This window comes from Carcharodon carcharias, chromosome 8, assembly GCF_017639515.1.
Source record: "Carcharodon carcharias isolate sCarCar2 chromosome 8, sCarCar2.pri, whole genome shotgun sequence".
Taxonomy (NCBI): Eukaryota; Metazoa; Chordata; class Chondrichthyes; order Lamniformes; family Lamnidae; genus Carcharodon; species Carcharodon carcharias.
The window spans coordinates 84,114,500-84,133,331 of NC_054474.1; the positions used below are offsets into that span (position 1 = coordinate 84,114,500).

General features: G+C 43.3%; 1 protein-coding gene across 3 annotated transcripts in view; it reads left to right on the top strand.

Annotated features, from left to right (window-relative positions):
• LOC121280718 (protein FAM53A-like) overlaps nt 1-18,832 on the top strand; it is a 146,147-nt gene that overhangs the window by 85,927 nt on the left and 41,388 nt on the right. For all 3 annotated transcript variants that reach the window (XM_041192836.1, XM_041192838.1, XM_041192837.1), the window contains one exon: nt 4,916-5,736. In XM_041192836.1, the coding sequence (XP_041048770.1) occupies nt 4,916-5,736 (821 nt within the window). The remainder of the gene's footprint in view (nt 1-4,915; nt 5,737-18,832) is intronic.

Sequence of the window (18,832 nt, forward strand, 5' to 3'; positions counted from 1 at the left end):
ACATCCAGGCTTGGGCTGACAAGTGACAAGTAACATTTGCGCCATACAAGTGCCAGGCAATGACCATCTAAGACAAGAGAGAATCCAACAATCACCCCTTGACATTCAGTGGCATTACTATCGCTGAATCCCCCGCTATCAACATCCTGGGGGGGTTACCATTGACCAGAAACTGAACTGGACTAGCCACATAAATACTGTGGCTACAAGAGCAGGTCAGAGCTAGGAATCCTGCGGGGAATAGTTCACTTCCTGACTCCCCAAAGCCTATCCACCATCTACAAGGCACAAGTCAGGAGTGTGATGGAATACTCTCCACTTGCCTGGATGAGTGCAGCTCCAACAACATTCAAGTTTGGCACCATCCAGAACAAAGCAACCCGCTTAATTAGCACCTCTTCCACAAACATTCATTCCCCCCACAACCGACTAACAGTGGCAGCAGTGTGTACCATCTACAAGATGCACTGCAGAAACTCACCAAGGCTTCTTAGGCAGCATCTTACAAACCCATGACTGCTGCCATTTAGAAGGACAAGGGCAGCAGATAAATGGGAACGCCGGCCACCAAATTCCCCTCCAAGCCACTCACCATCCTGACGTGGAAGTATATCATTGTACCTTCACTGTCACTGGGTCAAAATCCTGGAACTCCTTCCCTTACAGCACTGTGGGTGTACCTACACCATGTGGACTGCAGTGGTTCAAGAAGGCAGCTCACCACCATCTTCTCAAGGGCAATTAAGGATGGGCAATAAATGATGGTCTAGCCAGTGATGCATTCATCCCCAAAATGAATTTTAACTAAATTCTCTGCAACTTTGAAGAATGAGAGGTGATCTTTTAACACATAACATTCTTAAGAGGGGTTGACAGGGCGAGAGATTTTTTCTGCCTGCTGCAGAATTAGGAGTCATTGTCTCAGGTTAAGGGACCTCATCATTTAGGATTGAGGTGAGGAGAAATTTCTTCACTGAGGCTTGTGAATCTTTGGAATTTTCCACTCCAGAGGGCTCTGAATGCTTAGTCAATGGGTATATTCAAGGCTGAGATCAACAGATTTTTGGGCAGTTAGGGAGCTGAGGGATATGGGGATTAGATGGGAAAGTGAAGTTGATATAAAAGCGGAGCCATAATCTTACTAGCTAGTGGGCAGGCTCATTGGGGTTTATGGTTTACTACTCTTATTTCTTATGTGCTTTAATTGGCAGGATGTGACTAGTGGTGCCCACAGGCATCTGTTTTGAAGCCTCAACCATTCATTGTATTTATTAAGGACTTAAATGACGGAATAGCGATCCACATATCCAAGTTTCCTGATGACAGTAAGATGGGCAGTATTGTAAGCGTGTAGGTGGAATCATAAAATTACAAAGAGCTATTAATAGATTAAGTGAATAGGCAAAACTATAGCTAATTGACTTCAATTTAGGCAAGTGTGAGATCACCACTTTTTTGGCTTAAAACAAAGATCAGAGTACTTTCTAAATGGTGTAAAGCCAGAAACTGGAGGTTCAAAAGAAACTTGGGAGTTCAGGTACATAAGTCTTTAAAATGTCGTCAACAGGTACAAAAATTCATCAAAAAGACTAATGGAATGCTGGTCTTTATACCTAGAGAACTATAATACAAGGGGATACAAGTCATGCTTTAGTTGTAGAAAGCCTTAGCTGAACAATACTGTGAGTTCTGTGAGTAGTTCTGAGCACCACACCTTAGGAAGGATATATTGTTCTTGGAAGGAGTGCAGTGTAGACTTACTAGAATGATACCTGGACTCCAAGGGTCAAATTATGAGAGATTACACGAACTAGGGTTGTATTCACTGGAATTTAGAAGATCAAGGGGTGATTTGATGAAACTTTTCAAGATATTAAGGAAAAGCAATAGAGTAGATAGAAATTATGTCTGCTGTTGGGGAATCTAGGACCAAGGGACATGGCTTAAAAATTAGATCCAGGCCTTTCTGGAGTAAATTTAGGAAATACTTCTACATGCAAAGGATGGTAAAAGTTTGGAACTCTTCTGCAAATGGTGGTTGATGCTCGGTCGATTATTAATTCTAAATCTGAAACTAAAACTTTCTTTTAACCAGCGGCATTAGAGTGGCAGATAACACAAAGTTTACTGTACTTGACTTTTAGTATTATGTTAATTGATTTCCCAAATTTTGTAATTTAATAGCAATCAGATTTTAATAGACTGGTTGCTAAAAACAAAGCATAAAAACACTGGGTGTGGGGGTGACTCAATAAAATTATACTGCATTCTTTCATTCATGAAAACGTCAAATGTCATTGGAAGCTTTGGAACATAAGATGGTGGCAGTGAATACTTTCCCATAGCATTGATCACAAATCAATCCCAACCTTCATGCATATATTTGGCATTGGAGCACTTCCAAATTGGGTGTGTTGAGAGTAGCTAACATTTATTAACCAATTCATCACTAAGTGGTTGTCGTCAATGGGACTAAATGAGGATTAGCTTCCTACAGGCCAAAGTGTCTTTATTCAAAAATGAATCTGCTTTGGTTTTCTTCTCTCCTCTCTTGAAGCCACTGACAACTTATTGGGATTTGGCTCCACAGACAGTCAGCACCCACCAGTACCTCACCCAAGTGGTCAGTCTTCATATGTGAAGTGTTGGTGAGCTTTTTAACCACAGTGGCATCACAAGAGTCCAACCCTGCCCTTGTCAGATGTCCACATGAATCCAGTTTCCAATGAGATTCCCTGTTTAGCCATCAGGAGAAGAAATCCTAGTTATTTTATATTTGTGAGCTTAGAGGCTAATTGCATTGGAGGGAGCAAGCAGTTTGATGCATTATAACCTGTTTCCCTTTGTAAGTTAAAGGCCAAGAATAGTTTGGACTGAAAATTATTTTCAGACAGCAGTGCTGTAAGACAGTGCTCTTCAGGCAAGTGTTCTAGTGGGAAGAGGCCACTTGTGGGCATCCTGCATATCAGCTGAGGTTCCTGCACAAATGACACAGCACAGAAAACATATTGTGTTACACAACCTGTGGTTTGTAGTTTGTTTCCTTTCAATATCTACAAAAATGAAATAATTCTCTAATTTTGTCCTCTTGCCATAAATATGCATTTTCCTTTGCATTTTTAAAATCAGCTAGGATATCATAAGCATGTTTCCGCAACACAATCAAATTCACTGTCTTAAAATTCCATGGGTGAGCTTATTCTCTGTTGAGATGCTGTGGATTGTTCATGAATGATTGCTACTTTTCTTTCATCTGTTCTGTTACCTTGCCCTCCCACCCATCCATATAGGATGCCACGGCCAGGTTGGTAGAATGGTGAAGGTATTTCTCTCCCCCCCCCCCCCGCAAAATACATAACTCAGCTCCCCAATCTGTCATATTCCTGCACACAGTGGTGATGGCTGCTGGAGAAAGAGTGGAGTCGATTTGAGAGTCAATTTCCATGGCACCTGGCAACCAGGGTGGCCATTGGTCTGGTTTTCAGTTGGTCTGTCCCCTGCCCAGTACTGGATGCCTTTATGCCTGGTATTTTTATTCTTGGATCGCTACCAATGCCCAGATCCATGGACACTTGGTCCTAGACCTTGTTACTAGCCCACAAGCAGTGAGCTTGCCTCACCGGCTGCCATTCCAATCCCAGCCCCAGCTCCCTGTCTGACCTGCATAATATCCTGAACATGGACTCTCCATGATGACGAGCTGCATGCTCCCTCGATGCTGAAGAGCAAGGCAGCGAGTCAGGACAACAAGGGCGGTCAGCACAGAAGGGGAACCCAAGGCACACAGATTTGGGTTGAAGGATGCCAACCATGTTTTGTCCTAGAGAATTTAACCTGGGACAACAACTGGCTTTAATTCGCTACCTCCATAGATAGACTGGTTCAGGGTAAAGAGAACTTTGCAACTGCATGGTACCTCTATTGGACATTAAGTCCCCTTGAGACCCCCAAAAATACCCCAACGTAGAAAATTAATACACTCTCCAACTGATCTATAGTCCAACACTGCAATTTACCGAAACTTCTCAGTAGTTGGATTTGTAGTTTTTTAAAAAAAATTTTGAATTGCCTGAGCTTGCATCAGTCATGTGACTGGTGTGTTTCCGGCACTTTATTTATAATAGTATTCTTGAGCTCTGTCAGTGGCCATCCTACTGGCAACCACTTTCCCCGATGATGCCATTCACTCCAGCCACTATACTCATTTCCTACTATCTACTTGGTTATCAAAGTCAACGCACTGACCAAATTCTCAAAAACAACAATTCCCTTCTGCATGACTACATCATTTCAGTGGGAGGACTGTTTGATTATCAATTGCTATTGCTACATGGCTTTCGCTGTAATGTTTCATATTAATTTCCTAGCTTAGTTACAAAACATACTTACACGTTCTTCCAAAACTTATTGCAGTTATGTTTTCAGCACAATTTATTAGTGCTATGTTAATCTCCTGAAAGTTGATCTTTGCTGGGCAGCCCAGGAAAATAACCTATGGGAGAGGGAGGAGGATGATGGTGAGAGGCGAATTAAAATGCTCCCTCAACCACTCTCATCCAGTTTGTACATAGTAAGTCAAACAGACAATGTGGCTCCAGATTCTTTTCCCAGTCCAAGCTGCACGAACTGAGTTCAACTGGAAGAGTAGTTGAGATGCTACAGTTGGTCACAGTGTTGGGTAAAGGAAAACTTAGCTTCGGTTTCTGCTCCCAACTGCTGTCCAGTGATCCTTGCCCAGCAATATGGATGTTTGATTATGATGTGATTCAACTTGGTCATCTTTTATTGATGCAACACCCATGGAACCATTAGCCCACTAAGTCTTCAGGAGAAGTCAATGCTGAAATGTTTTTTTTGATGCTTTAATGCTATGTTTGTATTACTTAATGTCTTTTCCTTCTCTATGCCTTTGCAGAAGAAAGGAAGTGGAATGTATTTGACACTTCAAATGCTGAATTACCAGTGAATATGGGGTTCCCTTCACTCACAAGCTACAACCTAAACAGCATCAACTCCTCCAGTCAGAACAAATCCTTGTGGACAGGTCAGGCAACAAGTACATGGATGGGTCATGTGACGAGCACGTCGGTGGGGAATTTAAGTGACTTGCAGTTCTCTGAGAGCTTTGCCTCACTGCCAGATCCACCCACCAAAAGGCACTGTCGATCACTCTCTGTGCCAGAAGATCTGTCACGTTGCAGGTCTCTGTGGAAGCCAGTGGGCTCCAAGGTGTGGACTCCTGTTAAACGGCGCTGCAACAGTGGTGGTAATGCAAGTGCACAGCTCGGTAACTCGACTCAGCGCCCCACCAGCCTTGGCCTCCAGCAGCTGCCCAACTCCGGCCATTATTCAAACACCAGCAGCTTCACATTTTCCAGTCTCACGACATCTCCCGAATCCCCATTGCCATGGATGCTGTCGCCAAACAACCATTCCACAGATATTGGTGAGAGAACTTTTTTGGGCGTGCAGTGCATTTTGCCTGAGCAATGCACGTTCATTCCTCAAAGGCGCTTCTCGCTCTCACCGGTGCACATTCGGGAGGCAGCAAGATGTCTGCTGTCAGCCAAAAGCACACCCTCCTCCACTCCAGAGATGAACCGACGGCAGCAGGGCCTGTTACGGAGTCATTCCCAGCCCTGCGACTTAAATGAACGCAAGTGTGGTGTAAAACGGAGGCATGATGAGGATGTCCGATGGACAAGGCCTACCTTGGACTTCTTCAAAATGAGTCAGGTATGTGCTAGTGATTAGGAACCAATTGATCTGTTAATCCACAGTAAAGCAATATACAATGTGACTACACCTCACAGTGTTAAGGACCTGGGTTCAGGCCTGGAATAGGTAAATTTAAAAATGAGAAAATTACCGCCGCCCTGATATTCATATAACAAATGTCTAATTGCAACGGTCAAAATCAAGATTTCAGTGTCATCAGGCTATTCAACAACTTCTGATCTTAATGGATTCTGGTGTTTTTGAACATTATTGATTATATGTCACCAAACTGACAACGCTAAAGCTTATACATTTTGTAAACTGCCTTCAAAAGATGCTTCCTGCGCATCTAAGTTGAGAAAGTAAAGGAGGAGAGAGGTGAAATAGATTCAGTAGTCCATCTGCTATTCCGTCCATTATTAATTTTGGTCAAAGTGGGGCTGGTGTTAATTTTAAGCACTGTAATAAGCACTGGTTGCAAACTGAATCTGTCAAAGCCTCACATCAGCCTGCTTAAAGCAAAGTGCTTGTAGAGTTTGAATACTAACAAGTGGATCTTCCAAAGTGTTATTCACTGGTAGTTTAGAGCCTGGAGTAGCTCAGATGTCTTGTCACAGTTTTCATTTCTTCCTCTTTCTTTCTCTCCATCCTTTTCCATATTGTAGAGACTTATCTGTTCCCCTATTCTTCTTTGCTTTCCACGGATGCTGGAAAGCACTACAGGGGAAGGCGATGGCGTAGTGGTATTGTCACTGGATTAGTAATCCAGAGACCCAGGGTAATACTCTGGGGACCTGGGTTCAAATCCCTCCATGGCAGATGGTTGAATTTAAATTCAATAAACATTGGAATTAAAAGCCTATAATGACCATGAAACTGTTGTCAATTATAAGAACCCACCTGTCGTCCTTACCAGGTCTCTAGACACACAATGTGGTTGACTCTTAAATGCCATCTGAAATGGCCAAAATTGGGAGAGCTGTTTCATAGACATAGTCATCCTCACGGAATCATACCTTACAGATAATGTCCCAGACACCAAGCCTGGATATGACGCCACAGTGACACAGTCAGGAGGAAGTTGACCATACAATATTGACACTGAACCCCATGAAGTCTCATGGCATCAGGTCAAACGTGGGCAAGGAAACCTCCTGCTGATTACCACTTACTGCCTTCCCTCAACTGATGAATCAGAGACCTCAATGCTCATCACCACCAATAGTGTCTTGGTAGCACCATTACTGAATGAGTCCTAAAGGACATAGCTGCTAGACTGGCTCTGCGGCAAGAGGGAAAAATATACTTGACCTCATCCTCAGCAACCTGCCTGCCACAGGCCATGTCTGCCATGATGGTTTCGGTAGGAGTGACCACCGCACTGCCGTTGTGGAGATGAAGTCACGCCTTCACATTGAAGATACCCTACATTATGTTGTGTGACACGACCACAGTGCTAAATGAGTGCTAATTTCGAACAGATCTAGCAACTCAAGACTGGGCATCCATTAGGCGATGTGGGCCATCAGCAGCAGCAGAATTGTACTCAAACACAACCTGTAACCTCATGGCCCAGCATATCCCCCACTCTACCATTACCATTAAGCCAGGGGATCAACCTTGGTTCAATGAAGAGTGCAAGAGGGCATGACAGGAGCAGTACCAGGCATACCTAAGAATGAGGTGAAAACCTGGTGAAGCTATAAAACAGGACTACTTGCGTGCCAAACAGTATAAGCAGCAAGTGATCGACAGAGCTAAGTGATCCAACAGACCAGATCTAAGCTCTGCAGTCCTGCCACATTCAATCATGAATGGTGTTGGCCAGTTAAACAACTCACTGGAGGAGGAGGCTCCACAAATATCCCCATCTTCAATGATGGAGGAACCCAGCACATTAAAAGATAAGGCTGAAGGATTTGCTACAATCTTCAGCCAGAAAGTGACGAGTGGATGATCCAGCTTGCCTCCACTGGAGGCCCCCAACGTCGTAGATGCCAGTCTTCAGCCAATTTGGTTTATTCCACGTGATATCAAGAAACAGCTGAAGGCACTGGATATTGCAAAGGCTATGGGCCCTGACAATATTCCGGCAATAGTACCGAAGACTTGTGCCCCAGAACTTGCTGCGCCCCTAGCCAAGCTGTTCCAGTACAGCTACAACACTGGCATCTGCTCGGCTATGTGGAAAATTGCCCAGGTATGTCCTGTACACAAAAAGCAGGACAAATCGAACCCAGCCAATTACTACCCCATCAGTCTACTCTCGATCATCAGTAAAGTAAAGGAAGGGGTCATCAACAGTGCTATCAAGCACTTGCTTAGCAATAACCTGCTCACCGACACCCAGAGCTCCTGACGTCATTACAGCCTTGATTCAAACATGGACAAAAGAGCTGAACTCGTAAGGTGAGAGTGAGTGGCCTTGACATCAAGGTCGCATTTGACGGTCTGTGGCATCAAGGAGCTCTAGCAAAACTGGAGTCAATGGGAATCGGGGAAATCTCTCTGCTGGTTGGAGTCATACTTAGCACAATGGAGGATGGTTGTGGTTGTTGGAGGTCAGTCGTCTCAGCTCCAGGACATAATGCAGGAGTTCCTCAGAGTAGTGTCCTCGACCCAACCATCTTCAGCTGCTTCATCAATGACCTTCCTTCCATCATAAGGTCAGAAGTGGGGATGTGCGCTGATGATTGCACAATGCTCAGCACCATTCGCAACAGGTACTGAAGCAGTCCATGTCCAAATGCAGCAACACCTGGACAATATTCAGGCTTGGCCCGACAAGTGGGAAATAACATTGGCGCAACATAAAGTTCTGGCAATAACTACCTTCAACAAGAGAGAATCTAACCATCACCCCATTGACGTTCAATGGCATTACCATTGCTGAATCCCCCACTATCAACATCCTGGGGGTTACCATTGACTAGAAACTGAACTGGACTAGCCATATAAATACTGTGGCTACAAGAGCAGGTCAGAGGCTAGGAATCGTGCGATGTGTAACTCACCACCTGACTCCACAGAGCCTGTCCACCATCTACAAGGCACAAGTCAGGGGTGTGATGAAATACTCCCCACTTGCCTGGATAAGTGCAACTCCCACAACACTCAAGAAACTTGACACCATCCAGGACAAAACAGCTCACTTGATTGGCACCGCATCTGCAAACATTCACTCCCTCCTCCTCTGATGCACAGTAGCAGCAGTGTGTAGCATCTCTAAGATGCACTGCAGAAATTCACCAAGGCTCCTTCAACAGCACCTTCCAAAGCCACGACCACTATCATCTAGAAGGAGAATGGCAGCTGATAGATGAGAACACCACCACCTGTAAGTTGCCCTCCAAGTCGCTCACCATCCTGACTTGGAAATATATCACCGTTCCTTCATAGATTGCTGGGTCAAAATCCTGGAACTCTCTTCTCAACAGCACTGTGAGTGTACCTACACCACATGGACTGCAGTGGTTCAAGAAGGCAGCTTACTACCACCTTCTCAAGGAACTAGGGATGGGCAATAAATGCTGGCCCTGCCAGCGAAACCCACATCCTGTGAATGAATAAAAAAAAAGTATACCTTGAATTCCAGAAAGTTTTTGAGTGCCATCTGAAAAGGCTACTACTGTACACAAGCTCAAGACAATGTGTATCCTAGATTTTGAGTTAGAGGTGAATATGAAATTAGCTTAAAGATAGGAAGCAGTGGGTGATGTTCAGATGGGGAGATGTACTCAGTGGTGTACCTCGAGGATTGCTGCTGTTGACCTACATAAATGACAAACAAATCTCAAAATTCTATCCATTGCTTAGAAAGTGAACTTATGGCATTGTGAAAATAAAGAAGTCAATGTGTTTTAAATACTTGAAATGCATTTAGAATTGTGCCCAATAATTTTGAACATTGTAATCTTGGGTTGTTTCTATGTAGATTGTGAGCAGTGGTTTACTTCAGCTGAACCTGCGCTTTCAGCAGGGAAATAAATTGTCGCTGTAATATGATGCTCATGTGGTTTTGTTTGCAGCGGAATATGCTATATAAAGATTACCTTGACCAATACAAAACCATACTAAGCAGCAAACAAATTCCTCCATTTCTGTTTGCAATGAAGAAGCTCCATTCCTTTAAGCCAATTCTAGCAGTATGTCTAAATACACAAGTGACTTGCATTTATATAGAGATCACCACAGATTAGCATTATAAGTCTCTAATTGCCATTTGAAACTTGTTTTTAAAAAGAAACAGAAAATCCTTTGCAGATAATGTATAATAAAGTGTGTAAGTGGTATTTTTAAGACACTGGCACAGTTAAGTCATGAAATTAAACCATGAAGCTTCTGCGAGAGCTCTTGAGGATCTGTATCGGTTAGTGGTGCAATTACAATTAATTTCCTTTTAGAACAACAAACAAGTCCTCCAAAATAGCTTGTGTGATGCATGGCTACGGAAATGAGGATGCTGTGGTGTTATGGTGGATATCCTGTACTATATGCCCTGTTTGGTAGTGTTTGGTTCTATGGTACTGGTAGTAATGCCAGGGCTGACAAAATAATTGTACAACCAAGCCTTAGTTCTAACTTACCCAAACCCTGGTTTACTTGGCATGGATAACACATTGTCAGAAATCAAGACCTTGCTGCCTGACTCCTTACTTATAACTCCAACCACTCTTATGCCTCTTCTTCCACCAACCCTGTCTACAGTCTTATTGTAGTTCAGCTACTTAATGGATTAGCTCTTAATAAAAGCTTTGAACTGTTGCACAATACTCGACGTGTCCTGACTTGGGCCATTACTTTTCATAAGTAATGGTAAAGTAGTTTGTATATAAAATGTTGCTATGGACATTGATTCATAACTACTTATTTGTATAGAATGTTGCCGCTGGGTCTTCAGTAGTGGTTCCTGGTTTAACTTACTTCACAGTACTTCACAGTAAGTTCAGTCAACTTATGTAGGTGGGCTATTACAACTTGATCTTCCCATGCACCAGCTGCCCTTGTCCTTCCCTCAGTGAATTGCATCATCTCCCAAGTTCTCCAAATCATACACCATCCAACTTAGGAATATACCCCTGGCCCTTCATCGTAACATCACTTGGTCGAAATCCTGAAACTCGCTAGTTAACAGCAGTATTATGGGTGTACCTTCATTATCACCACCATCTTCTCATGGACCATTAAGGATAGGCAGTTAATACTGGCCTTGCCTTTGATGCCCACACCCTGAAGAATTTCTTTTAAAATACGATTCTTGGGATAATGATTCAGATTCCCAATCTCAACAACTTGCATTTATATAGCACGTTTAACATAGTAAAGCATCCCAAGGCACTTCACAGGAGCATTGACAAACAAAATATATCAAGCCACATAAGGAATTATTAGGGCAAATGATGTGTCAGCTGTTGCTCAGTTGGTAGCACTCTTGCCTCTGAGTCATAAGATATGGATTCAAGTCCATTCCAGTGCTGGAGCACAAAAATCAAGACTAATACTCTAGTGTGGTACTGAGGGAATGCTGCACTGCTAGTGATAATGACTTTAAACGAAGTCCCCATTTGCCTGCTGCAGTGGATCTAAAAGGACCCTTGGCACTATTTTGAAGAAGAGCAGGGGAGTTATCCCCAGTATCCTGGCCAATATTTATCTCTCAATCAATGTCACAAAGACAGATCATCATCTGATCGCAAACTGAGAATTAGCGCGATTAGGCCATTTGGCCCCTCAGTGGTCATTATCACATTGCTGCTTGTGGGAGTTTGATGCATATTTGCTGCTGCATTTCCTACCTTACAATGATAATGACAACGCTTCAAAAAGTACTTCTTTGGCTGTAAAGCACTTTGAGATGCCCAATGATTGTGAAAAGTGCTATATAACACAAGACTTCTTTTTCTATCCTTTTGATAACCAAAAGCTTGATCAAAGAGGTAGGTTGTAAAGAGCGGCTTAAAGAGGAAATGGAGGCAGAGTTTAGGGAGGGAATTCCAGAGCTTAAGAGTCTTGCCAGCTGAAGGTACCATTAAGACCAGGGAAGCTTCAGAGGTGTGAATTGTAGGAGTGCAGATATCTCTGAAGGTTGTACGGCTGGAGGAGATTGCAGAGAGGGGGAGTGGTGAGGACATCAAGAAATTTTAATTTTAAAATTAAGCTATTGCTTAACCAGGAGTCTCTGTATAATCATTGAAAAGGCTAATGGATGACCATCACACAAGCAACTTATTGTGATTATTCATTTTATGAAATGTTGCTGTTCTCTCAGAGTCTGAGTTGCTGTGGCAGCATGCATTTTTACATTTTGTAGTCTGGAGCTATGGACAATGATGATAGAGGCTCCAACTTTCTTTCCACATAGCTGACCAGGAACCTCTCCTGCTGTTACCGCCTGCCATTGGCTTGTGTTGGGTATGATTTTCAGGTGGATTATCAACCTGTTTGGCCATGTTATGAATGCACCTTCCTTGGCCATCAAGTCCTGAGGTGGGGCTTGAACCTGGAGCTTCTGGTTCAAAGGTAGGGATGCTACCCACTGCGCCACAAGACCACCTCATTATTAAATGGGAGATACTGAAAATGTAAAGTGTGCAGATGGGGATGCATATTAAAGGGGCAGCCTACTCACAAAAGTAGGAGCACCCTGGACTTCAGTGCATGAGGTGAAATGAATCAGGGCTCCAAGGGGACCGGGCCAACTTTGCCCTCTAATTTGAGAAAATGACTTGCACCTGGAAAATCTGCTGATTTGGTCCAGTGCAAAGGCATGCCACTACTTTTGGAGGAGGAAATGGAAATACCAGCATACCACAGCTCCTGTCTCCTAGCCTACATGTGGGCAGCCACTACTTGCATGTCTAATCATAGTGCTATGATCATCTGTGATTGAGGCTTGGTGCTCTCCCAGCTGGAAGTAGGTAAATGGCAAGTATTACCAATGGTGAGTAGCTGTAGCCAGAAGAACCATTCACATTCTTGTTGAAAGGAAGTGTGTACCCAGTCTATGTTTTTAAATTGAGATGAGTTTTCTCGTTCAGCCACATTATTAATTTTTTGAATATTTTTGTAATCTCTTTTTAATCTAATTTTATAAGTGGTTCTTTGCATGCTATTTCCACCCACCCTCTCTGATAATGCCAAATATATTTAAAAGTTACAAACAGGAAGCCAATGCCTCTCTGTTTCATGCACCCACTTCCCTTAATTAGAAGAGAACTTATTCTACTCGTCACTTTTTTTTTCCATTATCATAAATTTTGACTTGTATATTATGTAAGGTGCCAGAATTGCAGTATGAAAAGCCAGCAGCTTGGTGACAACTGAGCTGAAACCACAGGTCTTCAACGCTTGTGAGAAAGCGATGAGCTTCACTGGGTTATTCACAAACCCACAGACTTGAGTCTTCTGAGTTGAAGCTCACTTCCGAACCATTTTGTCATATGAGAGGCTGTGTTTAGGCAATTCTGTATGATCATATTGTATCATGATGGTATATTCAAAATTCTATTAATGAGAAGAAAACTTCTGTCTACGTAGATGTTGAGATCAGAATACCACCTGTATCGCTGGTCACACATGATGATTAATGTGCTGTGTTCCGTTATGTAAACAGCTTTGAACTAAACACAGGTTGTTTAAAAGATATCACATTCCTTCTCAAATCCCACCTTCTTCTTCCCTCCCACCACACCAAAAAAACCCGGTTTCTAATGTGTTATTATTATCCTGAGAGGTCTTGACAGGGTGGATGTGGAGAGTGTTTCCTCTTTTGGGAGAATCTAGAACTAAGGGTCATTGATTAAAAATAAAGGCTCGCCCATTTAAGACAGAGATTGGAGAATTTTTTCTGAGAGTTGTGAGTCTTTAGAACTCTTTCGCAAAAGGTGGTTGAGGCAGAGTCTTTGAATATCTTTAAGGTAGAAGTAGATAGATTCTTGATAAGCAAGGGGGTGAAAGGTTATTGGGGTGGACAGGAATGTGGAGTTGAGGTTAATCTTATGATCTTATTGAATGGTGGAGTGGGCTTGAGGGACCAAGTGGCCAACTTATGCTGCGAATTCGTATGTTTGTATTATTGTAGCTGAATCGGGGTGGAGACTTTTATTTTGAAGTATAAAAGATAAACTAAAAGCAATATTTTCTCTTTGTTGATTTTTTTTCATTTTAACTCTGACAAAACACCAAATCTGTGCCTAGTGCACAAAGCTTCAAATTGAAGCTAAGTCTTAATGCTGAACGTGAGTTGAAGTAGGGGAGCGCTGAATTATACAGGACTGAAAGGTGCTCAAGAGAAGAGGCATAGAGTTTGCTTGCAAAGGCACGTTCCTTTCAAAAACAGCTAAAAGATGGTCAAGAGGCAAAAGAAATTGGGAAACTGCATTTTTTTTGATTTGGACACCTTTTTAAAAAAAAACTTCAGGAATGCAGCCATCTGCTTAAAAAGCCCAAAATATTATTGTGTCTGTCCTGACTGGAACAGTTTATTTCAGTCTGAACCTGATCTGAACAAACATCACAAAATCCCTAAATAAATCAGAAGATAAACCTGGGAGATGGCTGGAAACAGTCATGATATGTGAAGGTTGGCCAATAATTGAAGGATACCAATCCAAAGAATGAAGACTGCACAAGGTGGATAATCTGTTTTCCCTATCATGGGAGTGAGTGGGAGGTGATTTGCTTCAACTGCTTTGCACAGTACTTGATTTAGTATCTAAGTTCTGATAAGGGCTTTGGCATTATTTAGCTTGGAAGAAACCAGATTCTTTCATAATTTTTGTGGTTGTGGTTCACTGTTCTTAAACTGCTGATTCAGTCTGCAATAATGACTCTAAAGACAAAATTACTTGTACTAATTATTCCAAAAATATACAAACAATTTTAGAACCTGGCCTGAATCTCAGTGTGACACGCTGGGCTGTAGTATGGCTTCTGTAGAGTAGACTTTCTTGTTTTTCTTGAGATATTAGAAAAGTGTCACCCTCTCATTAACCCATGGATGCTTTGAAATCTGGTGATGCACCAATGTGCAGAATTCAGCCCTCCTTTCAGAAACACAAGCTCATGATTCCACTTATTGCAAGGTGGGTGAATATGGTGGATAACTGGAACTTAGGTGTGCTTGTACTCTTACTGGCTCCTGTGATTTCCTGAAAGTTGCTGATTTTAGTTATGCCGGCAGGAAGGGGCAAATGGAAGAAGAAACTTGGGTGAATGCTGTGGTGAATGCCTTGATGCTGTATGTCTATAACTTGCACTTTGGACTGTGTGTGGCTCCGGAAGGAAAGGGAGAAAGTTAACTGATCCGCCTTTGGGCAGTGTGCCTGTTAATAAATACCATTGTTGTTCTTCATTCTTCCCTGAAGAATCCTCTGTCTTCGCTGCTGTTTCTGAATCAGCACTTTGACACTCTTGTATGAGGAAAAAATTTAGAAATGGTACTCTCACTCCGATGGGCCAGATCAATTTACTGTATTCTCTCTTTTGCATGCTCTCTCGCGTGCTGTCTCTCACACACATTCACACATACATATGTACGTTCTCATTTCATTCATGCTTTTTGGTTATTTTGAGTTGCTAAAAGAATTTACATTAAAGGATTAAATTCAAAGAGTCAGGAGCGGCCTTTCCTCAGTGAGCCATACGGTCTCAACTTGGCTCTGGTCTCTGAGTTTGATGCTAATCGAATGTCTTGACAGTAAAAGTACCACAGTTAGCTTCTGTCCCTAGTTTGGTAAGGAAAATTCTGCCAGGGTTTCCAATTTATTGCTCATCTCTAATTGTGCTTGAGAAGGTGGTGGTGAGACTCTTCCTTGAAGCGCTGCAGTCTATATGGCATAACTACACCCACAGCGCTGTTAGGGAGGGAGTTCCAGGATTTTGACCCAGTGATAATCATTCCAAATCAGGATGGCATGTGACTTGGAAGAGAACTTGAAGCTGCCCTTATTCTTCTCAGTGTAGAGGTTGCAGGTTTGACAGATGCTGTCGAAGGAGCCTTGGAGTTGCTGCCGTGCATTTTATAGATTTTGTTGATGGAGTATACTGCTGGCACTATGTTGGTGATGGAGGGAGCAAATGTTTAAAGTCGTGGATGGGGTGCCAATCGGGTGTGCTGCTTTGTCTTGGACAGTGTCGACCTTGAGTGTTGTTAAAGCTGCACTCGTCCAGGCAAGAGGCTGGATGTACCTGCTGATTCGTCCAGGCAAGAGGCTGGATGTATCTGCTGACTCGTGCTTTGCAGAATGTTGGACGGTCTCTGAGGAGTCAGAAGCTGAGTCCCTCAAAACAGCATTCCAATCCTCTGACCAGCTCTTGTAGCTAGTCCATTTAATGGTGACTTCCCAGGATGGCGATGGTAAATTCGTTGAATGTTGAGGGGAAAGTGGTTAGACTCTCTCATTTCATTGTCTGGCTCTGATGTAGTGCAAATGTTACTTGTTATTTATCAACCCAAGCCCGAATGTTGTCAAGTCTTGCTGCATGTGGGCACAGATGCTTCATTATGTGAGAAATTGCAAATGGAACTGAACTCTGCAATCATCAGCAAACATTCCCACTTAGGACCTTATGATGAAGGCAACCTCATTGATGAAGTATCTGAAGATGGTTGAGCTTAGGACAATGCGCTGAGGAACTCCTACAGCGATATCCTGGGGCTGAGATGATTGGCCTCCAACAACTGGGTATAATTCCAACCAGTGAAGAGTATTCCCCTAATTTCTGCTGACTTCAAATTTATGATGGCTCCTTGATGCCACACTTCGTCAAATATCAAATGCCATCTTGAGTCATGGGCAGTCATTGGCACCATACCTCACTTAGGCTGTGCCACTGGAATTCCTGTTCTAAACCTCTCCGTCTCTCAACTTCCCTTCTTCTTTAAGACACTCCTTAAAACTTATCTATTTGTCCAAGTTTTTGGTCATCTGTTCTAATGTCTCATTATGTAGGTCAGTGAGGAATTTTGTTTTATAATGTTCCTGTGAATCATCTTGGGAAATTTTATTATGTTAAAATACAAATTGATGTTGTTGAATTCAGCTCATTAGTCCATGTTTGGACCAAGGCTGGCATAAGGCCTGGAGCCTAGTAGTCCTGACGGAACCCAAACTTAGCAACTTTAAATCTGTGTCCTCTGGTTCTCAACCCTTCTGCAAATGGGAAAAGTTTCTCTCTAGTCTGTCTAAATCTCTCATGATTTTGGACGCCTCTATCAAATCTCCTTCCAACCTTCTCAGCTCTAAGGAAAATGGCCACTGCTTCTCCAATCTATCCAAATAACTCAAGTCTCCCATTCCTGGAGCCATTCCAGTAAATTTCTCCTGCACCCTCTCTAGAAACCTTTACATTCTTACCATTGGTTCAACACTCCATTTGTTGCCGAACCAGTTTTGTAAAAATTCATCATAACTCCCTTGCTTTTGTACTTTGCACCTCTATTTATAAAGTCTGGGATTCTATATGCTTTTTTAGGGGGAGGTGATGGTGTAGTGGTATTGTCGCTGGGCTAGTAATCCAGAGACCTGGGGTAATGCTCTGGCGACCCGGGTTTGAATCCCGCCCCAGCAGATGGTGGAATTTGAATTCAACAAAAATCTGGAATTAAAAGTCTAATGATGACCAAGAAACCATTGTCAATTGTTGCAACAACCCATCTGGTTCACTAATGTCCTTTAGGGAAGGAAATCTGTCGTCCTTACTTGGCCTGGCTTACACGCGACTCCAGGCCCACAGCAATGTGGTTGAATCTTAAATGCCCTCTGAGTGGCCTAGCGAGCCACTCAGTTGTAACAAACCGCTACTGACAGAAAAGACCACCCGACATTGCCCTTTGTCTTTTCCGGTGCCTAGGTCAATCTCAGCCCTGTTGACCCTGTAAAGTCCTCCTTACTAACATCTGGGGGCTAGTGCCAAAATTGGGAGAGCTGTCTCACAGACAAGTCAAGCAACAGCCTGACATAGTCATCCTCACAGAATCATACCTTACAGTCGGGAGAGAGTTGCTCAGAGAGTCCTCAACATTGACTCTGGAGCCCATGAAGTCTCATGGCATCAGGTCAAACATGGGCAAGGAAACCTCCTGCTGATTGCCACCAACGCCCTCCCTCAGCTGATGGATCAGTGCTCCTCCATGTTGAACATCACTTGGAGAAAGCACTGAGGGTGGCAAGGGGGCAGAATGTACTTGGCTAGGTAGCACCACTACTGATTGAGCTGGCTGAGTCCTAAATGATTAGCTGCTAGGCTGGGTCTGTGGCAGGTGGTGAGCGAACCAACAAGAGGGAAAAACATACTTGATCTCATCCTCACCAACCTGCCTGCCACAGATGCACCAGTCTGTGACAGTATCGGTAGGAGTGACCACCGCACTGTCATTGTGGAGACGAAATCCTGCCTTCACATTGAGGATACCTTGCATCGTGTTTTGTGGCACTACCACGGTGCTAAATGAGATAGATTTCGAACAGATCCAGCAGCTCAAGACTGGGCATCCATGAGGCACTGTGGGCCATCAGCAGCAGAATTGTACTCGAACGCAATCTGTAACCTCGTGGTCTGGCATATCCCTCACTGCCATCACAATCAAACCAGGGGATCAACCTTGGTTCAATGAAGAGTGCAGGAAGGCATGCCAGGAGCAACACTAGGCATACCAAAAAATTAGGTGTCAACCTGGTGAAGCTATGACACAGGACTACTTGTGTGCCAAACAGCATAAGCAACAAGTGATAGAGCTAAGCAATCCCACAACCAACAGATCAGGTCTAAGTTCTGCAGTCCTGCCACATCCAGTCATGAATGGTGGTGGACAATTAAACAACTCACTGGAGGAGGAGGCTCCACAAATATCCCCATCCTCAATGACGGAGGAGCCGTTAATGCAAAAGATAAGGCTGAAGCATACACAAAAATCTTCAGCCAGAAGTGCCAAGTGGATGAACCATCTCTGCCTCCTCCAGAGGTCCCCAGCATCACAGATGCCAGTCCACTCTTCAGCCAATTTGATTCACTCCATGTGATATCAAGAAACAGCTGAAGGCACTGGATACTGCAAAGGTTATGGGCCCTGATAATATTCTGGCAATAGCACTGAAGACTTGTGCTCCAGAAC